Source organism: Nematostella vectensis, chromosome 3, assembly GCF_932526225.1.
Source record: "Nematostella vectensis chromosome 3, jaNemVect1.1, whole genome shotgun sequence".
Classification (NCBI taxonomy): domain Eukaryota; kingdom Metazoa; phylum Cnidaria; class Anthozoa; order Actiniaria; family Edwardsiidae; genus Nematostella; species Nematostella vectensis.
The window spans coordinates 3,142,117-3,168,722 of record NC_064036.1 but is presented as its reverse complement, the minus strand read 5'-3'; the positions used below and the strand labels follow the sequence as shown (position 1 = coordinate 3,168,722).

Below are 26,606 nucleotides of genomic sequence, written 5' to 3'. Positions count from 1 at the left end.
AATCATTGTCGAAAAGGAGAGTTTGTCGAAAAGGAGAGTTTGCCCAGAGGCCTTCCACGCTTGCGCTGCGCAAAAAATATATTGTATCGCATTAAAATGAAGTGAAGTGAAGGCGCTAGCTGCGTGAAAGACGGAAAAGCAGAGCTTAGTTAGCCGAACTGGAATACCCGGCACCCTGCGCACCCCCCCCCCCCCCCCTCCCCCCTGACAGCCAAAAAGTGTGTGATTTCGTACTAAGGAATCTTCAAATACTTTGCTTTTTCCATATGATACCTATGGCTGCGCACGTCTACGCTACGTCCGATAGAATTGCTTTTCCGGGAGCTTTTCTGGGGCGCTAGCCTGATTCGTAGGCTACCTTTTCGGTAAACCAATCGCAAGGCAATCGAAGGGGCAACAGCGACAAAAAACAATATGAATATAAACTGAGTCGTACTGAAAATAACTGGGAAACTTTCGAAACCTTTGGAATTTGGATCGATTCTCCACACACTCGCACATTGCTTCCTTTCCCCGTCAGATCGAGGCTTCCTATTTGCGCATGCGCACATGATGTCCCCGAACGACCAAAACACGTTGTTTGAACGATGATGAAGTGATTGAGTGTAAGCTAGTCGCGCAATGCGTGCAAAGCTGTCGGAAGTGTTTGGATCTAACTTTTTTCTGCCTGTACAAAGAGTCATCTCTATTCCATAGACAGTTAATCAAAGCATTTGTCTTTCGTATTTCACGGAATTTATGTGACTGTTTTAGCTTAAACAAGGCTATTTTTGTGTTTTAAGTGGACATACAACTACACAGCCACTTTTGCCAGTAGGAGCTTTTGCCGCTAAACGTCCACAAAGAAGCCTAGGGACTTTCAGTTTTCTGCTTAATGAGCTGAGAACTGAACCACTTGGAGCCCAGGAATAACAAGATCAGGTATTCTTCTATTACTCTTGGATGCTCATCTAAAGTCATAAACGCCGTATTTCGAAGAGATCGTTCAACGTGTAGAACAAACTTGCGATCGAAATGTGATTGTTGTAGACATCTTTGCACAGGGCTTTGCATCTCATCAATAGTTAATGAGCTCCGCTATTTTTAGACCTAAGATGGCGACGAAACATGTAAAAACTGAGCAACTGAGTCCTGTCAAAAAGAGGTTTGTAAGTCCTATAAACCAAAGAAGGCAACCAAGAAATCAAGGGATCTCAACGAAATTTCGCGCTAACTTGAAAGACTTTCATAAATATCAACAGTCTAAAAAGGGAGATCTGGGAAATAAGAAAAAAATACAGAAGGATCGCTCAATTAGTTATCACCTAGGAGGTAACTCTCACGACCCTCTTAATTTAAACAGTCTTATAAATCGTGACCCAGACTTTAACACACCGCAGGCTTCACCACTTGCTTTACATGAGGACTCCCCAATCCAGCTATACCTGCCGAAGGATTGCACAGACCCATTGAACTTGAAATGTTTTCCATCTCAAGATGGAAAGGAAGGAGTAATCACTCCTAAAAAGAAGAAGAAAAAGAAGAAGAACAAAAATGCTGGTAATGATAATGATCATAACATTAAACCAGAAAGCCCAGACGCTTGCAGCAAGGATGAGACAACTGAAACAAAGAAGAAAAAAAGTCACAGAAGAAAGAAATCTAAAAAAAGAAAATCAAAGGGGGGTGATGATGTAAAGAAAGTGTTTCCAGAGGTTGCTGAGGCAGATACAAGGCATGATTCAGATAGTAGAACTGTATTAAAAGTCAAGGAGGAAGTTTGTGTTGAAAAAAGTGGTGTTCAAGTTGAAAATGTACAGTCAGTTTGCAGTGAAGGGCCTCCCGAGAAGAAAAGGAGGATTGTTGAAGATAAAACATCAAATAGTTCTCAATCAGCAGATATGCAGTCAAAACAGCCAGGGAGAAGGACGCCAAAATCAAATTTTTCCATGAGCAAACAAAAACAAAAAGTTTTTATTCATGGGAACTACAATCGTTACTATGGTTACAGGAATAATAACCAGTCTGAGGATATAAGATTAAAAAGCTTTAAAAAGGAATGGTTCCAGGGTAAAGATGTGCTGGATATTGGTTGCAATACTGGTATTGTTACACTTGCCATTGCTAAGAATTATGAGCCACGAGTCATTGTCGGGAGTGATATTGACAACAGTCTTATTAGAATTGCTAAGAGCAATATAAGGAACTATGTAGAAAAGCCGATTTCTTCCACGACGATAGCTAGTACCCAGTTTCCCATCTCGTTTATGCTGACGAGTGGTCCTCTTGCTGCCCCTGTCTTATCGTCCAATGATCTGAGTACTTGCAGTTTCCCCAAAAATGTTGTCTTCAAACAGGTAAGCCATATAGTGTGGATCTGTGTCGATAGCCATAATTTACCATGTCACAGCACTGGCAGTTCCCGACTTCTGAGAAAGGTGTTTGGGGGAAACATGGTCATAATAAGAGTGGATACGATATGGGTTGATAGCCACCTGGAACTGTTCTTGCACAGGGATCAATCTCAGAAGTGTTACCTTGGCTACTAGCACTAGATTACCTAATGATTATTTTGTACTTCCAGGAAAACTATGTCCCTCCACATGAGACAGCTCTATCCTACCAGAAAGCAATGTACGATACCATACTTTGTCTCAGTGTCACGAAGTGGGTACACTTGAATAATGGGGACCAAGGTCTAAAGCTCATGTTCAAGAAAATGTTCAAGAACCTGCGGCCAGGAGGGAAACTGATTCTAGAGCCACAACCAATGTCATCTTATAAAAGAAGAAAAAATCTGACAGTGAGTACAATAAAGATCCAGTTTAGTTACATTAGGTAGCTGAGTTCCAATAACAGTGGGTCAAAGCTACATAGGATTTCAAGAAATGGGGGAGGGTTTATTTTTCTAAATTTTTTAAAAAAGAAAGGGGCATTTGTTTTTTTTGTGAGTAAAATGGTAAAACAGAATGAACAGGATTCCTGAGGATGTCCTAAGGCAGTTCACAACCGTGACATGCCAATGTTTTTGTTAATATCGATAGTTTGTGATGTTTCACAAATTTAAGAACTCAGCTCAATTTATTGACTTATAGGAGAAAATCAGGGCTAATTATGATAGTATCAAGTTCAAGCCTGAGCAGTTTTTGGACTACCTTCTGTCAGATGAGGTTGGCTTTGCAGCATTTGAAGTGCTGAACCCACAAGACCAAACACAGACAGGTTCATGTATAAACCTTGTCCCTTTTACATATGTTAGACCAGACTCATGGTATAATCCTTAGGCCTTTTTTTATCATGTACACACATGCAGGCATGTAAAATTTGCAAACAAAACAATTTATTTTATTTTAACTTTCCAGCAAAATGTTTGCACTTCATGAACAAGAGCGTAAACCAGGGGAGGTTGCCCCTGCCACAGCCCTTTTCTAGCAACCAAAGTCCAACATGTATATTGACACTATTTCAAATACAGGAGGACAACCTTCATTGCTTAGGTTGATTCTCAAAAGGAAACCCCTTTCCATCCTTTTAACACATGTGCATTACTCTCTCAATTTGATCATATTTCTGATAACTCCAGTTCCTTTTTCATATGCTGAGTATTTACCACTCAATTTTTTTACAGGATTCAAACGACCCTTGTACCTTTTCACTAAAGCTGTGCAACCTGTCAACCCCACTTCCAAGTAGAGCAAGATTTAACAAGATTATGGGACTGTGCATCTCATGTGAAAAATGGATTGGTGTTTCAGGTAGAAACACCATCCATATGCCAATGTGCCACCATCGATATGGTGCTTGAGTAAACCTTTTAGAATGTTAGTAGAGATTTAGGGCTAGGTTTGTATAGTACACCATCTGTCTTTTTTGGTCTGTTGTGCTCTGTCATGTTAAGTGTATTTTTCACAAGATGGAGGCATCCTTGTGATCAGGTGCATCATACTGGAATAGCCCTTTGTGTTATAATTCAGAAATCGTTATATAGTAACAATATGGTAAATACTACAAAACTATTATTCAATTTATTGCAAAATATGCTTCAAAGCTAATGTTACATAGATATTATCTTATGGATTTTGCTGTTAAAAACAGAGTATTTTAAATTTCTGGCCTTTTCTTGTGAACCTCCCTGTAAGTGGCCTCTCTGCTCTGTCTTGAGGGTGGCAGCACTGTTGTTCAATTTTTCTAATCCAGAACAAGGTGTTTTTTTTTTTTCAATATACTGTCCCTGATTGTAGCATTCATAGAAGCCATACTTTAGTTTAAAGAGTGTTATTTTTATGGCTACTGTAAGTAATAAATGCATGTACAGAAAAGTTCATAGTCTATTGATAAAATATTTTACAGCATGACAAGTAAAACCGCGAACATCAGAAATACCTATGGAATTTTTGTTCTGTCTGAACAACTCTCTGTGTCGGAATTCTCACATCTGATTCGACCATAAACATTCCACACGTTTTAGGTGTTTAAAGTTTCACTGGTTGCACTGAAAGAGGAAATACTTATTCAAAAAACATTTTTTTAAATTCAGACTTTCGACAGAGGACGTTGTGTGATATCTCAACTGATTCTATTTAAAAAATAAATAAGATTAAGGACATTTTTAAAAAATCTAAGGTATCCTTTAAAGCCATTTTGTGGATTGTGAAGCCAAGAGCATTGCTGAAATGAGTTGCAAGATAAAATTATGGGAGGGGAGGGGCGAGAAGAAAAAGAAAAGACTTTTTTTCAATTGGTGTGTCGGACAGCATTTCCCACTGTCTCCTCACCAGTCTCGTCCCCAGTGTCTTCTGGGTAATTTTCAATATGGCGTTCAACCTCGTCCCCTGGGTCTTCTGGGTAATTTTCAATATCTCAACTGACTGACGAGACGCCATATCGAAACGAAGTTGTCTGGCTGATGAAGATGCCAAATTACCCAGAAGACCTTGGGGACGTAGTTGCTACCTTATTTCTTCCTCTCCAGCACACCTCTCAGCTAATACCCATCCCCTTAGCTAATAATTATGATGGCTTTATCTTTTTTTGTAAAATTTTACGCGAGAAATATACTACTATAGCAGTATCTACGAGAGCAACGAGTAAGACCAAACCAACGCTCGAGAGAAACGATACCAATGGAAGTTGACCAGTGTTTTCTAAATCAATCATATCTAGAAGCACAGCGTTGATTTGCTGGTTCGTCCCCACAGATACAAATATATGGAACCACTGGTGGCTGTGCCCTACGATATCGAAATATTCCATGAAATACTTCTCAGGGACCTTCGTGGTCATCGCTATCGCCATCAAAGTGCACCAGAAAAACTGCGAGCAGTGAAACCACGAGGAGCTCGGTGAATTCCTTGATATTAGCAGCTTGTGTAGGATAAAAGAGCTACAAAACACGTAAGGGACTGCGAAAGAGCAGGCCCGCATGACCGTTTGGTACTTGCTCCATTGCTTGGCTCGAGAAATACAGCAAACGTAGCAGCAAGATGCGGCCATAAGGACGTTCAACGGGGGGTACGCCCAGCCCAGCCATGTGCTTTTGACGTCTGGCGGGATGGTGTAAAAGAAATAGGCGACGGACGAGCCAATACTGTACAGGCTTATCCCTGCGTAGTCGCAGAAAAAGCAGATATGCCGAACACTGATGGACATACTGCTGAATGTGTGTGCGATGCAGCTAAGCAGCGGGAACATGCAAGCGCCAACTGCATACGCCAACAGCGGGTAGTATTCAGGCTGGCTTAGATCACGTCCCAAGTTACAGAATTTCCAGGTAAATAAGAGGAGAGTAATGTAGTGCGTCCAGACGTTCAGCACTTCGTTGTTCCAGTGGAAGAGACTTTGTAGGCATTCCAGGAAGGTTAGACCGGGCTTACGGTACCCAGACCTTATGTACCGGTCACGGTATTCAGGGGGGATCTAGGGAAAAGAGAACAAATAATAACCAAAAAAGCTAACTGAAAAAATGGGAGATTTTCAGCCTATTCCCATGTGTTCTTATCGGGCTAGCAGTGTGTAACCGCTCCCTGTGTGCCTGATCTCCGCGACGCCCTTTGTCCCCGTGGATGATGGTGGAACAGCAAACACGCCCATAACCTGCACGACTTCGCGGACCACAGGATCCAGGGGCGAATTAAGGGGTGCCCCACCCCCTTTTTTCAGATATTTGGCTTTGAAAATATAAGGAAATACACGGAAGAACATTGAATCCGGCCCCCCTTTCTTGAACCCTTTGCTTCGGCCCCCCCTTTTTGGAGCTCCTGGATCCGCCCCTGGGATCGCCATAAAATATAAATTCCATTTCATGTCTTTAAAGCTTTATCGTTTATTTGCTTATTCAAATCCCAGTCTGATTTTAGTTCTATTTAGCTGATTATAGTCACCTAGTAGTATTCTGTTTGTCTTGTGGAATAAAAAACAAATGACAGGCCACCAAATAGGTGCGGCGTGGGACTAGCACTCGCTTCTGTTAGACTAGGAGAAATGATTAATAACGTTCATAATTGGGTCAGACACTGGTTTTGCGACTCAAATAAATCCTAGCTTTGCTTCCAATTTGAGAGGAGAATCACAAAGACTAGAGAATTCGAGGAAAGGCGAATTGCTTACCTCGTGAACTGTGAGGGTGAATTTTCTTGTTTCACTTTGTTTTCTTGCATCGTCCACTGCCTGTTCTTGTTTGGCTTTCTTTTTTTTGTTGATTTCGTTTCCATTCTTGCAAAATGCAGTAAAAAGCGGCGTCATGGCACTAATAATGCCTGTATAAATTCTTGATCTCTGTTAAAGTGGAAAGGAGATTCAGATTATGCATATGTGTCTGGAAATCTACAAGGATTGTTTTAAATAATATCACTGACAATCCATGGTTTCGGCAATGCACTCAAGCAGTTTTAAAATTTAAATGTTTCACTCTAGCCCTTGCCATGCCGCCTTGACTTTTTGGCTTTAATGTAAATATATAATATATAAATTTTAGATATGGCTTTGGCTTTAGAGATTCAAGGTGCAGTTTTGATAAACACATATTAGAACCTCGAGTTGTATTTTTATTATATGAAACTATTACACGCTAAATACATAAATGTGCCGATTTCATACTTTGCATTTGCTTTATTGGTTCGCATATTTTAATATACATGGTGATTGGTGACGGACATCCACTGTTTAGTCTAGTCACACTTCTGAATTATAATTATCAGCGAAATTGTCTTCGCTAGCAATTTAAGCCATCCGAATTAATCTCTCGCAGTAATAATGATTTAAGTTAAAATCGAATAAAATGAAATTCACATAAATGTTCGTCTTGTTTATATTTTTTTTCAGGTGAACTCTCAGAAAGGTGTAGCTTGCATGTTTTTTAAGATAAAATGTGGGGAGAAAATGTCGCAAAAACTACTAAGTCTGTTCAAGTCATGCTGTAAAAGTGTATAACAGGTATTTTATTATATTATATTATCCTGTATGTAGGGTTTTGGATTGACATTCGAAATTCTGCTTTCCCTATATAGACTATCCCTAAAGATTGATTGACAGAAAATTATTTTTGTGAAATTGAAATGAGTATAGATCTTCACTTACCAATATCTTCTACTTTAGCATCTTCTATAGCTTAAACAAGGCCCACTGAACGTAGAATTTTGATCTGCATGGAATCCCCGCAATTTTGTGACATATGAATCTCCCGAGACTTGAATTATTCATAATTTGCAAGCTGACCTCACGAAAGAATAATAAAAATAATAACAGAACACCATGGCATGTTATGTTGCCCTGTAATGCAAAAGCTTTTCTCGACAGACATGTAGAATATACAACGGCACGACAGAAAGAAAATTTTAGCAGTGTGTATTATATGTTTTATTTGTTTTTGATAGATGTTAATTTTACACCGCTGACAGACCGTTGGCTCATTATGTTATTGAAATGTAAAAATCCTGAATAGAGTCCTGTCCCTTTTATTTCATCATCAGATCGTAAGTACCACACATTTTCACTCAAAGGGATCATTGCTAAAGAACGTATAGCCAGCGTAGAGGCGGAAATACAGCATAGGAATCGGACACAAAAACATTATCTTTGGCTGTGCGTGACTGGAGTCTTTGACTGATCAAGATGGCGGGCATGTTTGGATGTGTGGTGTCCGGAAGACTGGTAAGATTTTTTGCTATTTTTTTTACGACACCTCAGATCATTGCTTTCGCCTATGGCTTACTAGATCCCTGTAAAAAAATAAAGATATACCACATTTGAATATTAGTTGTTCAGCTCCAATACTGAATTTACTCTAATGATTTCGTACTATATTAGAATTAGAGAAATACCAACACTTTCTGCTTTCGAAAGGGCCCAGCGCCAGACATTAGATCTATCGAGAGATCCCAGGCAGGGCCACGTTCTGTGCATTCAAGACATAAGCTCCCACAAGAAACATTAGGTTAAATGATCTTATTCCAAGAAGAGAGGTTCAAAAAACATTTGTTATGGCTTATAGTGGAGTATCTTTTTTATCCATATTAAGGTCCAAACAGATGCTCAACAAGTTGGGCCTACACAAGTTGTCTTCAACCTGGCAGATGCTGAATCTATCCATCATGTTGTTGTCTTCCTTACTGGTACAGTACCGTTTCCTGATGGGATGGGCGGAGCTGTCTTTTATTGTTACCCTAGTACTGAGGGGCCTGCCTGGCAGCTACTTGGATTTCTTTCGAATGCAAAGCCAAGTGCCATATTTAAGATAGCAAAGGTAAGAAAAACTTTGTTGAATACAGTCAACTCTCACTATTACTGACACTCTTGGGGCCATAATTTAGGGTTCATTAAAGCAAAAGTCTGTAATAACAAAAGATACTTTTCATTTATTCCTTTGTATTTTCATTGTTTCAGGATTGTTTTCTGTAAAAATGAGGTGTCATAATAGTGGGGTGTCTGTAAGGTATTGAGCTGACAGTATATTCATGATTCAAACTTTTTGGCCAGCAAGCTTGGCTGCAATGTAAATTAGTGAAGTGAGCTAAAAGAAGTATTGATGCAGCTCGTGAGTCAATTCATATAATGTCCCCATAATCACCAGCTATTTCTGGCTTTCTTTCTCTTAGATTTTTTGTAATCTTCTATGTACAGTCCTTTAAAAAACAACAATGGAATCATTTTATTCTTTTTATCTCTGTTAATTGAAGTTTGCCTAACATAACATTCATATAATGAAAAAAATTTCTTACGAAAAACAGCTATTTCAGAGCCAACAGATTGCATAAAAGCTAGTATACTGATGTGGTAGGAGGAGAGGGGGTGGTAGTATACAGGTGTGGTAAGAGGGGAAGGGTGTCAGGTGACCATGTCCTTCATTGATACAATTTCACTAATTTTATTATTTTTTTCAAAATTGTGAAAATTATTTGAGTGTCTCTTTTTCTATTTATTTATAATTTCTATGAATACATATTTACTACCTGACAGCTCATTCCCCTATGTTGTACCTATTAAAATGGAGGTGTTGTGTATTTTGCTTTGCAGGTCAAACCTGAAGAAGTTGTTCAAAATCCATTTTCATTTCAACAAAACCAAGACCACACTATTGCTCAAATAGGCATATCCTTAGAGCCCTTGGATCAGCTGGCTCAAATGACACCAGCTTCTGGAGCTACACCATCAAAATTGAACTCCTTTGTGGAATACACCCAGAAAATGCTTCAAAATTTTGTCAATTATATCACTTCATTTGCAATGACGCAATCACAGATGGTGCCAAACCCTTCAGAGAGCTATGTTCCTATGAGTGCTGTTCAAAAATGGTATAGTAATTTTGAAAGAAAGCTAACAAATGACCCAAACTTTTGGAAACATTGAACATGTAGAATAGAGTATTTACATTGTGTATTTTTGACATAAAAGTAATAGATGGAATATAATTATACAGCCCCCCCCAAAAAAAAAAAAAAAAAAAAAATTATAAGAAAGGGACTAGACTGCTAAGTAGGCAATCCCAAGCTAGCTAGGCTCTGGAACAATAAAAAAAAAGTTCATGGCCATAATAGGATTGTGTTTTACAGATCAGCCCTCATAGCTATTGCCACAAGTGCTTCTGTTAAGGCTTTTGAAAATAAAATATTCTAGAAGCCTAAAGCTGTGGTGAAAATATCCTTTGTCAGAACTATTATCCATTCCAGAACTTGGATTTGTAATAGTATTCACCTTCCTGGGCACTCACGAAGCTGCCCTTTGATTCAACATGCTTGCTGTTCAGTTCACAAATATAATCATTAGACCTTCGAAGCAAGTTGATTGATTTGCACTTGTTGTCCTGCATACATGCCTGCGTGCAGCTAAAAACATCTTGAGCCTGGAACGCCTTAATCGTGTGACCATGGAGGACTTCCCCTTGATAGGAGACAAATATAGCGGATGAGTCTGAAACAACAGCAAATAATTGATAAATGTGAAGCTCAAAATTTTTAAAGTTTCCTTTTGAAGCTTGTTGAAGCAGTACCGTATCACCCATAGGGGGGCAGCATGGGCGTTGCTGCGCCTTCCCTGTTTTCCTAATGTCCCTGTATCGTGCCCCTCTCCCCACAAGTATTTTGAGGCCTACTATACGGTAATGTAAAGTTATTCATCAGAGCTTACAGTATTTGATCTCTCTGGATGACAAGTGTGTTTTGGATTATTGTCATCTTCTGTGTCTGAATTGTTTCTATTCCCAGGATCAACTGAAAGGATTAGTTACCACGTATTTTTGTCAGTGGGTTTATCTCATCTTTGTACATCAGTCTTTAAAAGAAATTGTGTCTTTTTTTCTTATTCTTCGTGTACATGCATTTAAATTATCACTGGAACCAGAGGCTTGTCACAAAATAGTCCGAGCGTTAAGTCCGCCGCTCGTCCTCTCCTCGGCATTACTTCGTTGCACTTTCGGGTTTCCGGCGATACAAGAATTCCTCTGGAACCCAGGGTTCGTTTATGTGCGCTGCTTGTTTCCGCTTAGATCTCTTGTGTAGCACACATAGTGTTACAGATCACACAGATCGTATCGGGGTTACTCCTTGTATCTACTGCATTTCCTATCCTCTTATTCATCATCATCATCGTCCTACGGCCACGGCCGAGATCTCTCGCACAATAGTTTGCCTCTTATTAATCTTATTTTATCCCACCTCTCCTGCAATAGAGCCCTCCCATTACCTACATGCATAAAGACTTACATTGCGAGTGGCAGGCAGATGTAGGTGTAGTTATATTTGTCTTATGAAAGTCACCCTTTATCGCGGGCCAGTCCCACGAGAATACGTCTCCATGGTAACCAGTGCATCCCCGGTAGACGTCCCGTACTTCCGCCGCGCCAAGAAGCCTGCCCCAGATGTTCAACATGCTGAGCATGCCAGTATACGCTTGGTCGAAGCTGGGTTTTACGGGAACTGTGCAGTAGGAGCTTTGTCGCCATCCAACGACGAGACATCCACCTTCCAATACCATTTCTGTACGTAATACAATAAACAAAAACAAAATGCAACATGGTCAATAAACTGTAGAGTTTCGCCAGACATGATGAAATGCGCTTTACATGCGATAGACTGTCTGTCTAGATACGGACTGCCACACGCAGCTTACATCATGATAGTGTGTGGGTTTTATACATGATTGAACCCTAGAACTCTGGTTGAAAACAGAAGGCCGTACACTGGACTATCGGTCTGCTGTGACACGTCAAGGCCTCTTAGAGGATTATCCGTAATTTGCTTTTCCACCCTTTTGATAAAGGTTGAATGGGATAGGCGGTCTCCCTGATCCATGGCCGAAGCAGGGGGTGGGGCGCTGGTGGTACATGCCTTGCCTCCCCTCCCCCCCCCCCCCCCCCCGGATATTTGATTTTAATATAAGGAAACGACCAGTAAGGGTGTGGTTTTGCCCCTAACATTTTCTTAATGTTTCTGTATTATCGCGCCCATCCAATACTTCATGGCAAAGCTCTGTGATTCCCCTGTCTCGTCTACAGTGTATTTCTTTGCGCAAACGAGGATACTTGCCCCACATCTTTTCTTCTTTTGAAAGTTTGAACAATATGGTTACCCCAGCTGAGAGAAAAATGCTAGGATTTTATTGAAAATTATGGGGTTTCGTGTTCGGTGCGCAGCGTATAGAAGGAGGCTATCAGTGAAAATGTCATCGCGAGAAATGATGGGAAAAATTGAATTTGAGAACTTCGCCAGTATAAGGGGCGAAAGCGCGGCTAATGTAGATAAGTACCGTGTAAAAGGGCGGTTCTGAGAGACTTTCCTTAAAGAATGTCGATCACCCACTCCTTTGTTATTGTTTATCATTGAAGATACAGCCGTTTATTTTCAAAATAACAGTCTACGAAATGTAGTCTGATATGTTTTTAACGACAATTGATTGAAAATATCTTGGTTACTCGCTTGAATTAGCCGATGGAAATTGATTTTTTGTGTGACTCACCATTGAGGCGGAGCATAAAATGGCGGTGTGATTGGCCTTCTTTAATTGATAACGCCAGATGCAGTGTTGCAGGTATAAATGAAAAGGGATTTTAAAGTTTGATCGTGAATTTACCTTTAGGTCCGGTTTGTATAATAGCAGACTTCAGACTCTCCCCGTCAGTATAGGCGGTCATTTCTCTCGTGCCGGTGTTAAACGCAATGCACACGTGATGCCATCGGTTATCTTTGGTATTAAACCTTATCAAGCTATCCAAAAACATGTACATGAGTTAGCTTGAATTACTGAAAAGTATGATATAAAATAAAACTACCAGTAATATTGTTGTACAATAAAGAAAGAAACACATTTAGTAAGCGTACACACCGACATTACTACGTAGCCAGTTTTCTTTGGGGGTGTAGAGACAAGAAAGCTAATGTCATACATATATGCAAATGCAAAAAAGACCGCTTTTTGGCGACTAAGGGGTTAGGGGCCAGTGTGGACCCAGTTAGGTGCATGCTATATGTGGACCTGGGGTCAGCTAAGATTTTAGATTTCCAAGTACGGCGAAAAAGCGCGGTTTCCAGCTTTTGTGGTTTCCATACTCCCTCGCTCTTCGCTTTGCCATGAGTCTTCAAATTAAAGCCCCTCGGTTGCTGTTAAAGAATGCGAAGGCTAAAATGAAGATTTAGGCGGACAAGGACAGCGTGTCTACAAAACGTTGTTCATAATATAGGTCAATCAATCAAACACGTGCAACTGCTAGCAGAACTTTTCTTTCTCTTTGTCTTTAACACTTTCCTGACCGCGTTTCGGTCGAGTTTTCGTTTGCACTTGTGCCGGCACAAAACGACCAAAAAAAGCAGCCGCGAATACAAGCACAACCCAGAAACACTAGGGAAAAGCCTTTGCTAGCAGGGTAACACGTGCAACATCAGAGTTGTTCGTTATAATACTTCTTGCTAGAATACGTTTGCTTCTGATAAAAAAAAACATATCACAAAAAATCAATGGTTCCGAAATGCACTGGTACAGTGTGTCTCTATTCTCTTGTTTCTACTCACCCACTGTTCCTTGTTTTATACTCCAGTAAAACTCCAGCGTTATCTTCGCTTCCCCCCAAACTGACGAAAACAAGTGCATTTGTTGCGTCCAGTGTCGAGATTGACAGGATGGGGTGCGAAAACACCCCAAACACAGGAACAGTCTGCTTCATCCACCAGCATCCAGTAAAAGTGCTTAGATTCGGTAGTTTTTGCGAGATTAGGTTACCGGGAGCTGCAGTGAAGTTTGCATCGAAACTGTCTAAAGAGTAATGTAACGTTGAAGCGATTATATATCTGTATATGAAAAGTCATGAATTTCCGATTAGGAACTTGGCTTTTTTTTAACCAGCTCATATGTGTTGAGTACTCTCTGGCGGGAAGGAATATACCTCCTTTATCTGTATATGAAGATACTTTAATATCTTATTTAAAAAAAAATATTTCTTCGTTTCAACTATTTTTATCCTTCTTCCTGCCGCCTTGCCTCTCCCCCTTACTCCTTTGTCCCTCCCTCCTACAAACATTTCTTTCCGTCCTAGTTCTCTTTCTACTCCACTCTCTCCCCTTACGCTTGCCTTTTCTCCTGCCTTCCAATTTTCTTTACGTGACTCAGGAACGGAATAAGTGTCGTAAACAAGAACTCTATCTTTCTATACCTGAGTTTTCTAGGCGGGAAGCTTCTATAATGCCGTGGACCATAGCAACTGACGCCAGCATAAACACCATGGTAACCAAATGGCCATTATACCAGGGCATGGCTTGGTTCTCTTCTTTTATTCCCTATGACATAAAATCATACAATTGCTATTGATACCGATATAGCAAGTTCCATGTTTTATCATGTGACATTGTACACGATATTCTGTTTCTGGGAGGCCTTTTTCACGGACTAGTCACATGTTACCCGGGCTTATAAGCGGGTTCCCTATGGTAAGTAAGAGTTGTGATATCACAGGAAACCATCTCCCCGTTTTGTTGGTGGGTTTGCCCCAGGCCCACGCTTACGGTTCATCTCTAACCACAGGAAATCCGGTAAGAACGCCGGGACCAGGCTGCTTTCACCCTTGAACAGAAAAACGGCAACAAAGTCGGATGTCTTGTAATACAAGACATAGATTTATGAGACCTGGTTTGCTATGTCATCTTTGACAGAAAGTTGGCATCTTATCCGTTCGCAAATAGTTACCATAAGAACACCCAAGAATGTTTGCTTTGAAAGAGTGAGCTTCTTGAAGAATGGAAGTTAGTGGGAACTGCTACTCATCAAGAGAAATATATAAACGAATCATGGGGCGATGGAGGAATTCATTTTGGGTTTCGAATTTGAATATATTTACTGACAAGATACGCTTAGGTAATCTAGCGTCCGTTTTATTTAACCAACCGAGTACAAATAGAGCGCCGAAAAATGCGCAGACACAGACTAAGGTTTTAAAAATCCCCCACTGTAGGGTTTTACTGTATAAAGTTGCATTTTCGTGTTGATTTTGGAAGTTTTTTCAATCATCCCTGTCTACCAATAATATTGACACCTCGACCGACGCCTTGGGACCCGGAGCAAGAGCTTTATGATAAAAGTTATCGTAGGATTTAAAGCAAAGAAAAAGCTTTTTTCAGCTCGAAGATGATTCGGAATCACAAGCACCATTTACACAAAAGTATAACCAAAGCAACCAAAATTTTTTTAAAAAACGAAGAGAATCAATACCCCTTCAAAACATGAACATTGTGTAGCAAAGCTCACCACTTGTAAAAACTGCATCATTAAGCAAAGTTTACCTTTTTATGTGCTACTGTTTTATAATACTGACTCCCAAGTGCTTTACTCTGTTTTTAAATCCCTGTGGATGTCCGTGCGTCTTCTTGTAACAGGTGCAAAGGTCTCAGGCTCCCCTGTTACCCACGTCCTTTGTATAAGACTGACCAGAAATGTGATCCAACCAAGTTGCACACAGCTGTCGTAAACAAAGCAAACATTGATGCGATCTGCGCCTTTTAATTACGAAATATTGTGTTATGTCACTTTGGGCAAATAAAACTTGACCAATACCTAAAGCCTGAACACCAACATCAGGAAATCGCCAAAATATAAATTTAAAAAAGAAGTCCAATCAATGCTTTTTCAAATGCTTGAGACTGAGGACAGTTATGCTGACATATATACGATACTCAATATTCAACAATAATCCTCCCAATTTTTCTTACTTTACTACATGAAATCTAACGTCCTTCACACTGTCGGCCTAGACTAGCTAAGCTATTTGCCGACAGTGTGTTTATGTAAAATATTATTTGTAAAAGAAAATAAAAAACTGTTCTGTTCTTTTCATCATGGGATAGACGAGTCAGAAATTTCCTCTTTGTCTTTTGGACCTTGTCCATGTTTCGTAAACAATTTTAATAAACGATGTCTGTAGCTGTCTGTCTGCTACGAAGGAGGGTAAAGAAATTACCACAAATTCATAGAGGGGTGGATGGACATGGTTTTTGTGGAACAAGAAAATATTTAAGTGAGCTAGTAGCCAGTGACCTGGATACTTGTTCAAGGACGGATCAAGTGGGAAGACGGGGGGGGGGGGGGGGGGGGGATTGTATGTGTATCCGTCTCCTTTTTCTAAACTGCCATAGAGGGAAAATCTGGCGAGCTATTTTTTTTAGTCATGTGTACCCAGAATGTAGTGTTAAAGTTTTGAATAGGAGAAAGCAACAGAAGTTACACGGAACAAGATGCAATATAGTGCAGCCAAACTCAAGTCTGAACGCACCACACAATAAAGATGTCTTTTAATACATTTACTTCTGATAATAAATTTTATTTTTGTGAATGTATTTTTTTTCTACTAGAAAATGTTTTTTTGGTATTTTAAAATATATGCACATCTTCACAGCATCTATAGCTGCATTGTATAATTGTCTATGAGCTCCTGGTACGAGGGAATGATTGCATGGAGAGATGGATGGAGCATCTGGTCAAATATCGGTAATAAATTCGAAAGTTTAATTGATCTACTATACCCTATCGAAGAATTTCCAAGATTCTGATAACGAATTTTTTCTTTCTAGAAAGAAAAAAAGTTATATATGCAATAGAAAACTGATCTTGAGTCTTATTTTGAGAGTTTATGACAATTTTCCTAAAGCTCTCCGTATTGTAATGTTATATTTTAACGCTATTCTTTCTGTTATTCTTATATTATATATTCTATTTCTTGATAAAAGAATAATGTTATCTGCTATTTCTATTGACTGAAGTACTTGCGCTAACAGATCACGTGCCAAACTCGCGCGTGCAATCCGGGTTTTAGTCGCGAGATAACAGCAACAAAAAGCAACAAGTCAGCCAAATCAGTTTTTTGTCACACTTGGCATGCGGGTTAAACTATTTCTTTTACGTTGGATGACATGACGTCACGCTTGTCTATTACAGGGGCGGGTCTAGCTTTTCGCTAAAGGGGGGGTTTGGCTCAGTGACAAAGGGAGGAGGGGGTAATTATCTTTTGTTACTTATGGCTTTCTGGCAGTCCAAAGGAGGGGGGGGGGGTTAAACCCCCAAAACCCTCCCTCTAGATCCGCTGCTGCATTAGTAGGTCAAACACTATCTTCTCTAGCGTCACTTAAACGGCAAGCTCCCAAAGAGGTATCTAACACTCTGTCTGATGTACATAAGTCAGAAGTTCGGTCAGCACTAGAGTCTCTTCTCTCTAAACTTCGAGACGCGCGACCACTCGTCTGATTGGGCATAACAACGCGCATGTCGTCGTTGCTGTTACCGCTGCTGCCACGCAAATCCGTAAGCTCGTTACTTTCAATCGTTGAATGAGACTCGAGCGAAGTGTGAGTTACCGTAAGTCCTGGAGACGATCCCGAGGCAGGGATGGAAACCGCCGCTCTTTCATACTCCCGAAGTCTATGATCACCGCATAAGTCAGTACTGTGTGTCCGAAAATAACCTATTCCGGACCGAGCCGTCCGAGAACCAAAAAGTCCACGCATGTCGCCCGTATGAAGCGACTGAGTCGAAAATCGTGTTGATGTGACGTCATCTGGGTGTGATCCGAACACTGTATCGCCATGTACGACGACGATGCCGGGGTAGGGTGGGGGATCTTCGTCGTCGTCCAAACCATGCCCCGTCGATGTTAATATCCCGGATGACATTACGCTAGCTAATTGGTTTTCGTGCGGCGTAATTATGTCTGAGTTCCACTGGGAGTGGGCTGAGAGCACAGGACTGGAAGCACGTGATACAAGGGGGGACACTGTTCGTGAACCTGGTTGTGATGTAGCGCAGGACGCCAGGAGGGACACCGCGCTAGACCCTGGGCGGGATGGTACTTTAAAGCGTGGTTGAATGTCGGGAGTACAGGAGCTTGCGGGACTCATTAGTGGTGAGGGCGGGTAGAGGTCGGGGCATCTCATCACTGAAACGCACAACAAAGGGAGGGGGGAATAAAGTGAGTGATAGTGAACCGTAGCAGGTGCGTACCAAGGATCGGCTGAGGGAGAGGGGTGCGCAGTCATAGGTATCATATAGAAAAAGCATAGTATTTGAAGATTCCTTAACAAGAAATGACCCACGTTTTAGCCGCGCACCCTCTTTGCACCCTGTAGTGAGTGTGAATGAGAGTGCGTGTGAATGAAAGTGTGTGTGATGAGAGTGCTATTGAATGAGAGTGCTAGTGAATGAGAGTGCGTGGTGTGAACGAGAGTGCATGTGAATGATAGTGCGTGTGAATGAGAGTGCGTGTGAATGAGAGTGCGTGTGAATGAGAGTGCTAGTGAATGAGAGTGCTAGTGAATGAGAGTGTGTGTGAATGAGAGTGCATGTGAATGAGAGTGCGTGGTGTGAATGAGAGTGCGTGTGAATGATAGTGCGTGTGAATGAGAGTGCGTGTGGATGAGAGTGCGTGTGAATGACAGTGCGTGGTGTGAATGAGAGTGCGTGTGAATGAGAGTGCGTGTGAATAAGAGTGTGTGTGAATGAGAGTGCATGTGAATGAGAGTGCGTGCGAATGATAGTGAATGTGAATAGTAGTGAGTGTGGATGAGAGTGCGTGTGAATGAGAGTGCGTGTGAATAAGAGTGCGTGTGAATAAGAGTGCGTGTGAATGAGAGTGCGTGTGAATGATAGTGCGTGTGAATAGTAGTGAGTGTGGATGAGAGTGCGTGTGAATGAGAGTGCGTGTGAATAAGAGTGCGTGTGAATGAGAGTGTGTGTGAATGAGAGTGCGTGTGAATGATAGTGTGTGTGAAGGAGAGTGCGTGTGAATAATAGTGCGTGTGAATGAGAGTGCGTGTGAATGATAAATGCTCATTTTAGTCCCAGGAATCTCAATTACATAGAGGTTCTATTTTACAACAAACCTATACCGTAAGAGGGCTGTGTCCGTTATAAGGAGGTTCTACTGTACAACATACCTTTATCATGGGAAGACTGTTTCCGTTATAAGAAGGTTCTGATGTACAACATACCTATACCGTCGGAGGGCAGTGTCCGTTATAAGAAGGTTCTACTTACGACATACCTATGTCACGGGAGGGCTGTGTCCGTTATAAGGAGGTTCTACTTACGAGAAACTTATATCATAGGAAGGCGGTGTCCGTTAAAGGAGGTTCTACTTTACATCATACCTATATCATGAGAGGGTGGTGTCCGTTAAATGGGGGTTTATCTGAACAACATACCTATACCATAGGTTGGCGATGTACGTGATATGGAGGTTCTACTGTACAACATACCTATACCATAGGATGGCGATGTACGTGATATGGAGGTTCTACTGTACAACATACCTATATCATAGGATGGCGGTGCACCCTCACGTACAACGTCCATCTCTGAGGGACACTCGCTCTGTCGATCACTGAACGTGCTGCTGCGTCTACTGTGTCTGTGCCGGCGTGTGTGATTGACAGCTATGATTGACAGCACGGTAAAAAGCGCGGCGCAAGCTACGCCGATCACGATGCCTGTGTAGTGAATGCTCAGGTCGATGGCGAGGGTTTCGTCATCGCGTTCTAAAACATAATTCATTAGCTAATTAGTATACATTTTTCTTATTTTTGTATGTCGTTAAAAAGCCATGATTGGGGGAGGGGGGTGAGAGGTAATTGGGGTACTTCAAGGTGATACATCCCATCCCAGGTACATCCCATCGATATTACTTTTTTTTTTTGCTTACATTAGAAATACAACGGTCTACTTGCAAGAAATTCAACTTAGTGTAGACGTTTAAGCCCTGATGTTTTTGTAACCAAAATCTGATTTAAAGTATCTGAGGTACTGGCTTGAATTACCAGATAAAACTGAGAGCTTTGTGACTTGATATCGTATATCGTGCGAGAGAGTAATATGCCGTGGGAATAACCAGGGGCCGCGGAGTGCTCCTATAAGTCGGGGGGGGGGGGGGGGGGGGGCGAAGGTTAGGGGGAAAAGGGTGGGTTGTGGTTTCAGGGGTAGGGATGGTTGGTGGTTTCAAGGGGGATGGGTGGGTGGTGGTCCCAAATCCTTAAGCATTATTTATGAGAAAGCTATTTATTAACGGGATTTTTAACTGTTCAACCTTTTTTTTTGTTGTCGGTTGCATATGTACCGATTGAAACCCGTTGGTTTAAAAAAAATCATATATAAGGAAACATTCGCTCTCTTTCAAAAGTGGGGGGCTGGCGCCCCTGCCCCTTCCCTTCCTTCCGCCGCCCCTGATAACCTGTTTTGAATTCTCCATCGGATTCGTACCTATGTCTTGAGATGTGTAGCTTGCCGTGAATCCTTTACCGCTGATCAAGCCGTTACTGCGGAACTCTATCCGCAGACCATTAGCTGATGACGTCACCCTGTTGCTTGCGCCCTCGGTTGAGTGACAAAACCTCCTGAGCTCCACGGACCAGCTTGTGAGACCGTCCAGCACTCGCACGTTGTCAGGGCAACTTGAGTCTTGCTCGAGGTCGAGGTTACTAAGAAACCCAAGCAAAAACAATTATTCAGTGAGCTTAAGATTTAAAGCATGAAAAGACGCTACTGTTATAAAAAAAACGATAAACCTATTTTCGATTAAAATTTAATGACGAAAGGGAGTAACGCCATCACAGCTTTTTTAAGAGAACATTGCTTTCACATTCCCAAACAGGGGAAAAGGATAGGGGTAATTATACCAAAGAGGATAATTCATTTGGGTGTCCTCCCCCTACAAAGGAGAATGTAGGAGCCTCCTTTGTATACTTACTATTAAAAAAACAGGGCCTCTCTATTTTCACCCATACCCCCTTTTTAATAATGAACAGGCCTTCATCTTGGTTAAGATGTTGGCCCTGTGCCTGACAAAGATCGATATTGAGCGGATTATTTTGCGGGATACGGGGAATAAAAAAAGCGGAATTCGGGATTGATGACAGGGGCGTATCTAGGCCATTTTTCAAAATTTGAAATCTGGGGGGGGGGGGGGGGGGGTGCGTAGAAGAGACTATTAACGAAAATACGGAACGTTTGTCGGTTTATTAAACTTTTGTTACGATATACCCTAGAAAAAAAGTGATCATCACTACCTCATTTACCTTGGGAAAACATTACAAAAACGTAAATGCTGTTTTCCGTGAGTGAATATTGAAGTTTTAAAAACTTTACTGATAAAATCGAATTTGGTACATTACAAGTAGGTCGTTATTTATCGATATAACACTGCTTTCGCATACACAATCTTATGATGATATAAAACGCTTCTAGTTATGTGTCAACTTATTCGAATGTCAATCGGCGGGGTTTTCTTAAGAACTCCCTGACAACCTGGTCAATGTCTATTTCCCTGTCCCCTGTAACAGTGAAGCAGAGCAAGCCCCGAAAGCCTCTTTGACCGCAAGGTAGATCGTAGGTACGACTTTACCCTTCGCATACAGCTAAAGGACCGTTCAGGTGTGGCTGTTGACACAGGCATCGTCAGAAGGATGGAGGGGATGGCCGTGACGTTGGGGTATAGCTCTGTGTTGTTAGCAGTCAACGTGTCTTGCAGGGTTGACGGTTTCAGCCTGCGACCACTAAGACTTCCACTTAACAATCTCAGCGTCGAAAAGGCCTTTCTCTGTCAGATAGGTGGCGTTCTTAAAATTATGAGCTTAACATTATTGCTATTGTGCCATTTATTCTGTTAATAGTTCTGCCGAACGTTATCTCTTCGTAAATCATCTTTAGTAAGGCTTTGTATGTCCAGATTATATTTGTAATCGGTACTAGAATATTACTCTACATCATTAGATTGTTCAGGCAAAAGCTCCATGGGCGACGAAACGCTCGCATTCTTTCCCGAAAAAAAAAAATATCTATTTTACGAGAAGCCATGTACAAACGTGCCGCCTGCAAACCGGAAATACTGATGTATCGCGATAGTGGAGCCGAATTTTCAAAACAACGATATCTTTTTGGGCTTTTGGGAATGTTTGTTCAGTCAAGTCATATTATTCTGAGCCAATGAGATCATTGCCCTATTTCGCCTTGTGCAGTTGCCTGGCTTTCTGTCGCGACACTGCCGGGTTTTGTCTAGAGGGAAGCCAGGCAAGTGCACAAGGCTTTTGCACAAGTTTTTTACTGGACGGAACGTAAAAGCCCAAAACAAATTTGTGTTTTGATAACGCGGCATCGCGATACCCTGAAATCGGCTTATAGACAAAAGAATTTTTTTTTTTCTTGTCGCGAGAGTGAAAAATTCTTCATTATTTAAAAAAAAAATTGTCCAGAAAGTAAGTTAAGACCGGGCCTAACTGGCGTAAAGGCAGATACGCCCCTGGATAAGCGATTAGGATCGGGTCATTCGAAGAGATTTTATTTGGGATAACGGGATTTGGAAGAGCTATTTCGACCGTCAGGCTTTGGCCCAGTCAGTCCCACACTGGCATACACACGAGTAAGTAATGACCTCGCACCTGAAGATAACCTCCACCCTCTTGCCGACAGGCACTTTGATGGTCCACACACAGTTAGCGTCTGCTGGGTAACCACGTGGGTAGCCAGGGGAACTGAAGCTCCCGGATGATGACGTCATATGCCGTTCAACACGAGAAGGCAGATCGGTGACAGAGCAGTTCACTGGTTCTTTTAAAAGAAGAGTTAATCATGTTTGAGGGTATGCCATAAGCAGCGTAAGGAATATTATTCGAGGTGTCCGTTTACGTCACGTCATATAAAAAATGTCAAAGATAAGGAGGGGTAGCGATTTCAGAATCCGAGCCCGAGACTTTTGTCAAAATTCGGAATCCGAGCAAGACCTTTTCCGGTCTCTTAACAACTGAGCCCAAACTTTTTTTTTTCGAGCTGTTTTCGGATAACTTTAAAAAAGATATAAAAGAAAAGATAAAAAAAGATATATAAATAGAGTTACCAAACATTCTTGCTACATTACAAAAAAGAAGGGGAAACCCGTAGCATGGTAACAACATAAAACAGGTCGCTTTTAACAAAAATTCCGGACCCTAAGATCGCGTTTAAAAACCCGGTCTTACTTATAGATCAATGCTAATAAATTGATAATTAATTAGTAAGCTTTTTCTAATTAGTCACCTAAATGATGGTCACAAGACTAACCAAACCCAACGGTGAATATCTCAGATACAAAGAAAACTCGAATTTAAATAGTGGCCTCTGAGGGAGAGAGGGCCCTGAGGCAAAGCGTAATATTTCATCAAAGTCGCGATTCCCAGGTGTCACAACCTGACACCCTGCATTAGGGTAGTCTACCTATCCCTCTACAAGAGAGCGCAGCCCTGGAAAATTGTTTCGAGCACTATACCTTTCATGGCGCATCGCCCCGCCACTTCTATGATCTCCTTCTCGCTCAACGCTTTGTCGTAGATCTGAAGGCAGGATATCTTCCCTTTGAAATAACGGTCGTCGTGCTCAACAGCGCCGAGGCGAATAAAACCCTTCGTCTTCAAATCAAACCTCCCCAAATATAGTCTGCGCACGCGCTTGCCGTCGATGTACAACTCCGCTGTCCCGTGAACGTAGTCGTAAGTGAGCCCCACAATGTGCCAGCTATAGCGTAGGCCGATTTGATTACTGCTTAGGAATATGTTATTGACGCCGTCTCTAGTGATGAACCTACGAATATCAAATATTCAGAGCAGAAACATTTAGTACAGGTCTTTTTGGATAAACTTGGCAAATCCCTAAACATTTTGGCCTCACCCATAGATAAAAAAAAACACCCTGCCCAGCAAAATGTCAAACAAATTCACCCGTTTTTCAATCGCCCCCCTTTATCTGTCCGTCACAAAATTCGCTTTATAGAGGTATAAAATACAGCGAGTGACCTTTACGGGAACTGAGAATATGGTGGCGCGACCCTCGCGACCAAAGCAAGAGGCCGCTTTATAGAGCTGAAAAATAAAATGACCTTTCGCGACCTGAAAGGGTGGCTGCTCTAAATTAAAATACAAGTATAACTGTAGGTATCATTTATCAAAGTGCGTATCATTTGTACCTTCCGTTGAGTGTTTCAGGGCCGGTCATCCAGAGATTCACCCCTAACCCGTCTGTAGCGAAGTCCATGATAGGTCCAGCATAGCCCGCGTGGTACACCTCTGCCAAGAGCGTCAGTGAGTATCGCACATCCGTCATACTGTTGCCTGGAATCTCAATATAACTGTTCTTAGACCCAGAGAAGCGGTAGGCGCCCGAGGGGCGTCCGCCCGGGCCTTTCGATACTTTTACCGCATAGAGCTTTCCTTCGGGGTTGTTATGGCAACTGATATCTGATGCTTTGCGGTCACCGTCCAATGGATAAAGACCAACAGGGCTTGGGAGTCCTGTGGTAAGAATGTAAATGAGCTGGTTTGCAAGAGGGACTACAAGTCGAATAAGTGGGGCGGGGGTGCGCAATCTCTTTGGATAGTAAGGAATCGATGGGTTTCGTGAGAGTATGGTAAATGCCAGTGCAAAATCATCACTTATTTCCTTCCATTCTTGTTAAAATCCTGTGTTTGTGGTGTGCACATTGCAAAAAGAGTGTAGAGTATACAACCATGACACCTATAAGATATCATAAGACGTTTTTGCACTTTGCCTGTGTCATATGAATTGCGAAAGCTGATACAGAGGTATGTAAGGCGGAAAAAAAGGACAGACAAAAACAACATCAGAGGAAGCCGATACAATAAAAAAAAGATAAGGTTTAGCCGAAAAGTCGTTAAAACAAGGGTGTTTAGACTTCTATGGGCAAAACTCCTTCCGTCGTCTCCACACGAAAACGTCAACAAACAAGACCCTTGACCAATAAAGATCTGAAAATGCATTTTTTTCGTCGTTATAGCCCCCGAAGGCTTCACTAAATTTTGACAATCTAATGACCTGCAAAAAGGCTAAACCTTTATTTTCAATACGTTAATTGTACTAGACTTTCATCTAGTCAAATCGAAATTTTAATTAAATTGAATTGTTGTTGGAGATCGTACCGAATAAATGATTGAGTGAGAACGTCTATGTTTTTGTCTACGTGATTCGAGGCACAACGGGGGACCAGGGTGAAAGAGGTTCTCACAACAAGATAAGACTGCGATTACATTTATATAAATCTAAAATTATAATTCATTTATCTTTAACCTTTTCTTGTTGCACTGTTAAGAATAAAATAAACAATTCTATTTTACCGATTTGCGTGGACTGAAAATAATCACATCCCGATTTCTTCGGGATTCTTCCGAATTTTCTAGAATTGACCTTAGAATTTCCCGAGTCCCAAACAACCTAGATCGCGGTAGGAAAGCCGGGGGAAATTTCGCGGCCATCGACGAAAATCCCGATTTCTGAAGTCTACAAGTTGGACATTACTTGTAAACAATAAGTTTAGGAGGAGTGGTGTAACAAAGGGTGACCTTTTTACTCTCCGCGATAATCAACAACATGTCATCAGGGTATGAAATCTGACAGAGAGATTTCCTAATCGTGACTATTGGCTTAGGACACCCGTGGAATATGAAGCCCCCTTGGCGCAAAATCCACAAGAAACTCTTTATCGAAATATAATGAGTTCACAACAGACTTCAAATCAGACAACTATTCTACCAGAAATCTACGGATTAACATTGTGGTTTGTAAGTGTAGTATGCATGACACAACATAATATTTTCTAATAAAACAAATTCAAGTCAAAAATATATAAGTGACAGTATGCGTCAGTTAAATTATGATTATAAATGCAGTAATTTCCCCATGTGCATTACGAAACTCTGTACGAGTACAAGGAATACAATAAAGCGGACTTAATGAGGAGGAAAATGCACATTGACGGTGAAAAAAAACACTTTCATTTAACTAGGAACGTAAAGGAAAGTGAAAATGACTTGATAACACTGACGAAGAATGTAAATCAATTTAGAGATTTCGGTTATTTAAATCTTACTTTCAAATATAATACTAACTTACCCACGCAATAGTGCTTTAGCATTGAGAAGTACAACAGCAACAGCTTGGTCCATTGAAAATCCATGCCTAGCGCGCTTTGCGAGTAATGTAACCACACGACTTGTGAATGACTTGAAGCCGGCGACAGTTTATTCCATGCGATTTTAGATACTCAAACACAGGACAATCTGGGGCTGTGTTTATTATTTTTAACTTCACCTGGGAGTATAAACCCGTATAAAGGCGATGAATACTTCGTCCACCTCAACCAAACGATTCTGCCAAGTAGTTATCAAGCTTTCGAAACATCCAGTTTACATTAGTCTAGCACGATCACCTGTGTGTTGTAGGCTTCCTTTATAGGATAACCGGTAGAATAGGTTCTCAATCTTTGGTGTCCCCTTGCAAAAACAAGGGGTTTTGAAGTTATTAAATTAAAACATGCCTGCCGAGTAAGAGGCTTCGGGCTTAGCTTCGATCAGACATGGAGATTTACACTATTTCGAAAGCCAGAGACAGGACGAGATGACGTAGTTTACTGTTTGCATGAGAGCTGTGGTCGACACTTGATATCTCTCAGGTAATAAAACACCATCGAGACTTTGTTTTATGCAAATGAGTTTCTCGACCACATCCGTTTCCGGTGTACAATCAAGAAATGTAAAAGTCTGAAAGTGAAAAAGAGAGCAGTTAGAAATAAGTTTTGCACCTTAATTTTTCCATTAAAGCAGATTAAAAAAGCAGGTTAGCGCTAACTCAGGGAT

General features: G+C 41.2%; 5 protein-coding genes across 5 annotated transcripts; 2 read left to right on the top strand and 3 right to left on the bottom strand.

Annotated features, from left to right (window-relative positions):
- The first annotated feature begins 572 nt into the window (after nucleotides 1-572).
- Nucleotides 573-4,298, top strand: LOC5507765 (probable RNA methyltransferase Y17G7B.18). Its single transcript, XM_001628351.3, has 4 exons — nucleotides 573-2,336; nucleotides 2,564-2,782; nucleotides 3,075-3,201; nucleotides 3,608-4,298. Exons 1-4 carry the CDS (start codon nucleotides 1,068-1,070, stop codon nucleotides 3,670-3,672), a joined length of 1,680 nt encoding a protein of 559 aa, XP_001628401.3. The 5' UTR covers nucleotides 573-1,067; the 3' UTR covers nucleotides 3,673-4,298.
- On the bottom strand, nucleotides 3,990-7,690 carry LOC5507777 (membrane progestin receptor gamma). The gene is made up of 3 exons (XM_001628329.3): nucleotides 7,555-7,690; nucleotides 6,586-6,753; nucleotides 3,990-5,895 (listed from the first exon to the last, which is right to left on the bottom strand). Exons 2-3 carry the CDS (start codon nucleotides 6,718-6,720, stop codon nucleotides 4,990-4,992), a joined length of 1,041 nt encoding a protein of 346 aa, XP_001628379.3. The 5' UTR covers nucleotides 6,721-6,753; nucleotides 7,555-7,690; the 3' UTR covers nucleotides 3,990-4,989.
- Nucleotides 7,691-7,984: 294 nt separating this feature from the next.
- Nucleotides 7,985-10,098, top strand: LOC5507764 (protein Hikeshi). Its single transcript, XM_001628350.3, has 3 exons — nucleotides 7,985-8,127; nucleotides 8,495-8,719; nucleotides 9,490-10,098. Exons 1-3 carry the CDS (start codon nucleotides 8,089-8,091, stop codon nucleotides 9,820-9,822), a joined length of 597 nt encoding a protein of 198 aa, XP_001628400.2. The 5' UTR covers nucleotides 7,985-8,088; the 3' UTR covers nucleotides 9,823-10,098.
- On the bottom strand, nucleotides 9,833-15,983 carry LOC5507776 (neuronal pentraxin-2). Its single transcript, XM_032376501.2, has 6 exons — nucleotides 15,237-15,983; nucleotides 14,114-14,237; nucleotides 13,476-13,716; nucleotides 12,541-12,674; nucleotides 11,175-11,447; nucleotides 9,833-10,383 (listed from the first exon to the last, which is right to left on the bottom strand). The coding sequence occupies exons 2-6, from the start codon at nucleotides 14,211-14,213 to the stop codon at nucleotides 10,130-10,132; spliced, it is 1,002 nt and encodes a 333-aa protein (XP_032232392.1). The 5' UTR covers nucleotides 14,214-14,237; nucleotides 15,237-15,983; the 3' UTR covers nucleotides 9,833-10,129.
- A 241-nt stretch (nucleotides 15,984-16,224) lies between these two features.
- Nucleotides 16,225-26,431, bottom strand: LOC5507775. The gene is made up of 7 exons (XM_032376509.2): nucleotides 25,864-26,431; nucleotides 23,924-24,248; nucleotides 23,231-23,541; nucleotides 22,368-22,536; nucleotides 20,194-20,411; nucleotides 19,251-19,475; nucleotides 16,225-17,878 (listed from the first exon to the last, which is right to left on the bottom strand). The coding sequence occupies exons 1-7, from the start codon at nucleotides 25,925-25,927 to the stop codon at nucleotides 17,046-17,048; spliced, it is 2,145 nt and encodes a 714-aa protein (XP_032232400.2). The 5' UTR covers nucleotides 25,928-26,431; the 3' UTR covers nucleotides 16,225-17,045.
- Nucleotides 26,432-26,606: the final 175 nt, after the last annotated feature.

Bases quoted from the DNA above. Each gene is read 5' to 3' on its own strand.
- LOC5507765 (XM_001628351.3), top strand. From the start codon at position 1,068: ATGAGCTCCGCTATTTTTAGACCTAAGATGGCGACGAAACATGTAAAA. The intron at 2,783-3,074 runs GTGAGTACAATA...ATTGACTTATAG, and splicing joins AAAGAAGAAAAAATCTGACA to GAGAAAATCAGGGCTAATTA. The intron at 3,202-3,607 runs GTTCATGTATAA...ATTTTTTTACAG, and splicing joins ACAAGACCAAACACAGACAG to GATTCAAACGACCCTTGTAC.
- LOC5507777 (XM_001628329.3), bottom strand. From the start codon at position 6,720: ATGACGCCGCTTTTTACTGCATTTTGCAAGAATGGAAACGAAATCAAC. The intron at 5,896-6,585 runs GTAAGCAATTCG...TCTTTTCCCTAG, and splicing joins TCACCCTCACAGTTCACGAG to ATCCCCCCTGAATACCGTGA.
- LOC5507764 (XM_001628350.3), top strand. From the start codon at position 8,089: ATGGCGGGCATGTTTGGATGTGTGGTGTCCGGAAGACTG. The intron at 8,128-8,494 runs GTAAGATTTTTT...ATCCATATTAAG, and splicing joins GTGTGGTGTCCGGAAGACTG to GTCCAAACAGATGCTCAACA. The intron at 8,720-9,489 runs GTAAGAAAAACT...TTTGCTTTGCAG, and splicing joins CCATATTTAAGATAGCAAAG to GTCAAACCTGAAGAAGTTGT.
- LOC5507776 (XM_032376501.2), bottom strand. From the start codon at position 14,213: ATGCCCTGGTATAATGGCCATTTGGTTACCATGGTGTTTATGCTGGCG. The intron at 13,717-14,113 runs GTATAGAAAGAT...ATTACTCTTTAG, and splicing joins TTCCCGCCTAGAAAACTCAG to ACAGTTTCGATGCAAACTTC. The intron at 10,384-11,174 runs GTAAGTCTTTAT...CTGTTGTTTCAG, and splicing joins ATCTGCCTGCCACTCGCAAT to ACTCATCCGCTATATTTGTC.
- LOC5507775 (XM_032376509.2), bottom strand. From the start codon at position 25,927: ATGGATTTTCAATGGACCAAGCTGTTGCTGTTGTACTTCTCAATGCTA. The intron at 23,542-23,923 runs GTACAAATGATA...TGATATTCGTAG, and splicing joins CCTGAAACACTCAACGGAAG to GTTCATCACTAGAGACGGCG. The intron at 17,879-19,250 runs GTATGTTGTACA...TGTGCGTTTCAG, and splicing joins ACCGCCATCCTATGATATAG to TGATGAGATGCCCCGACCTC.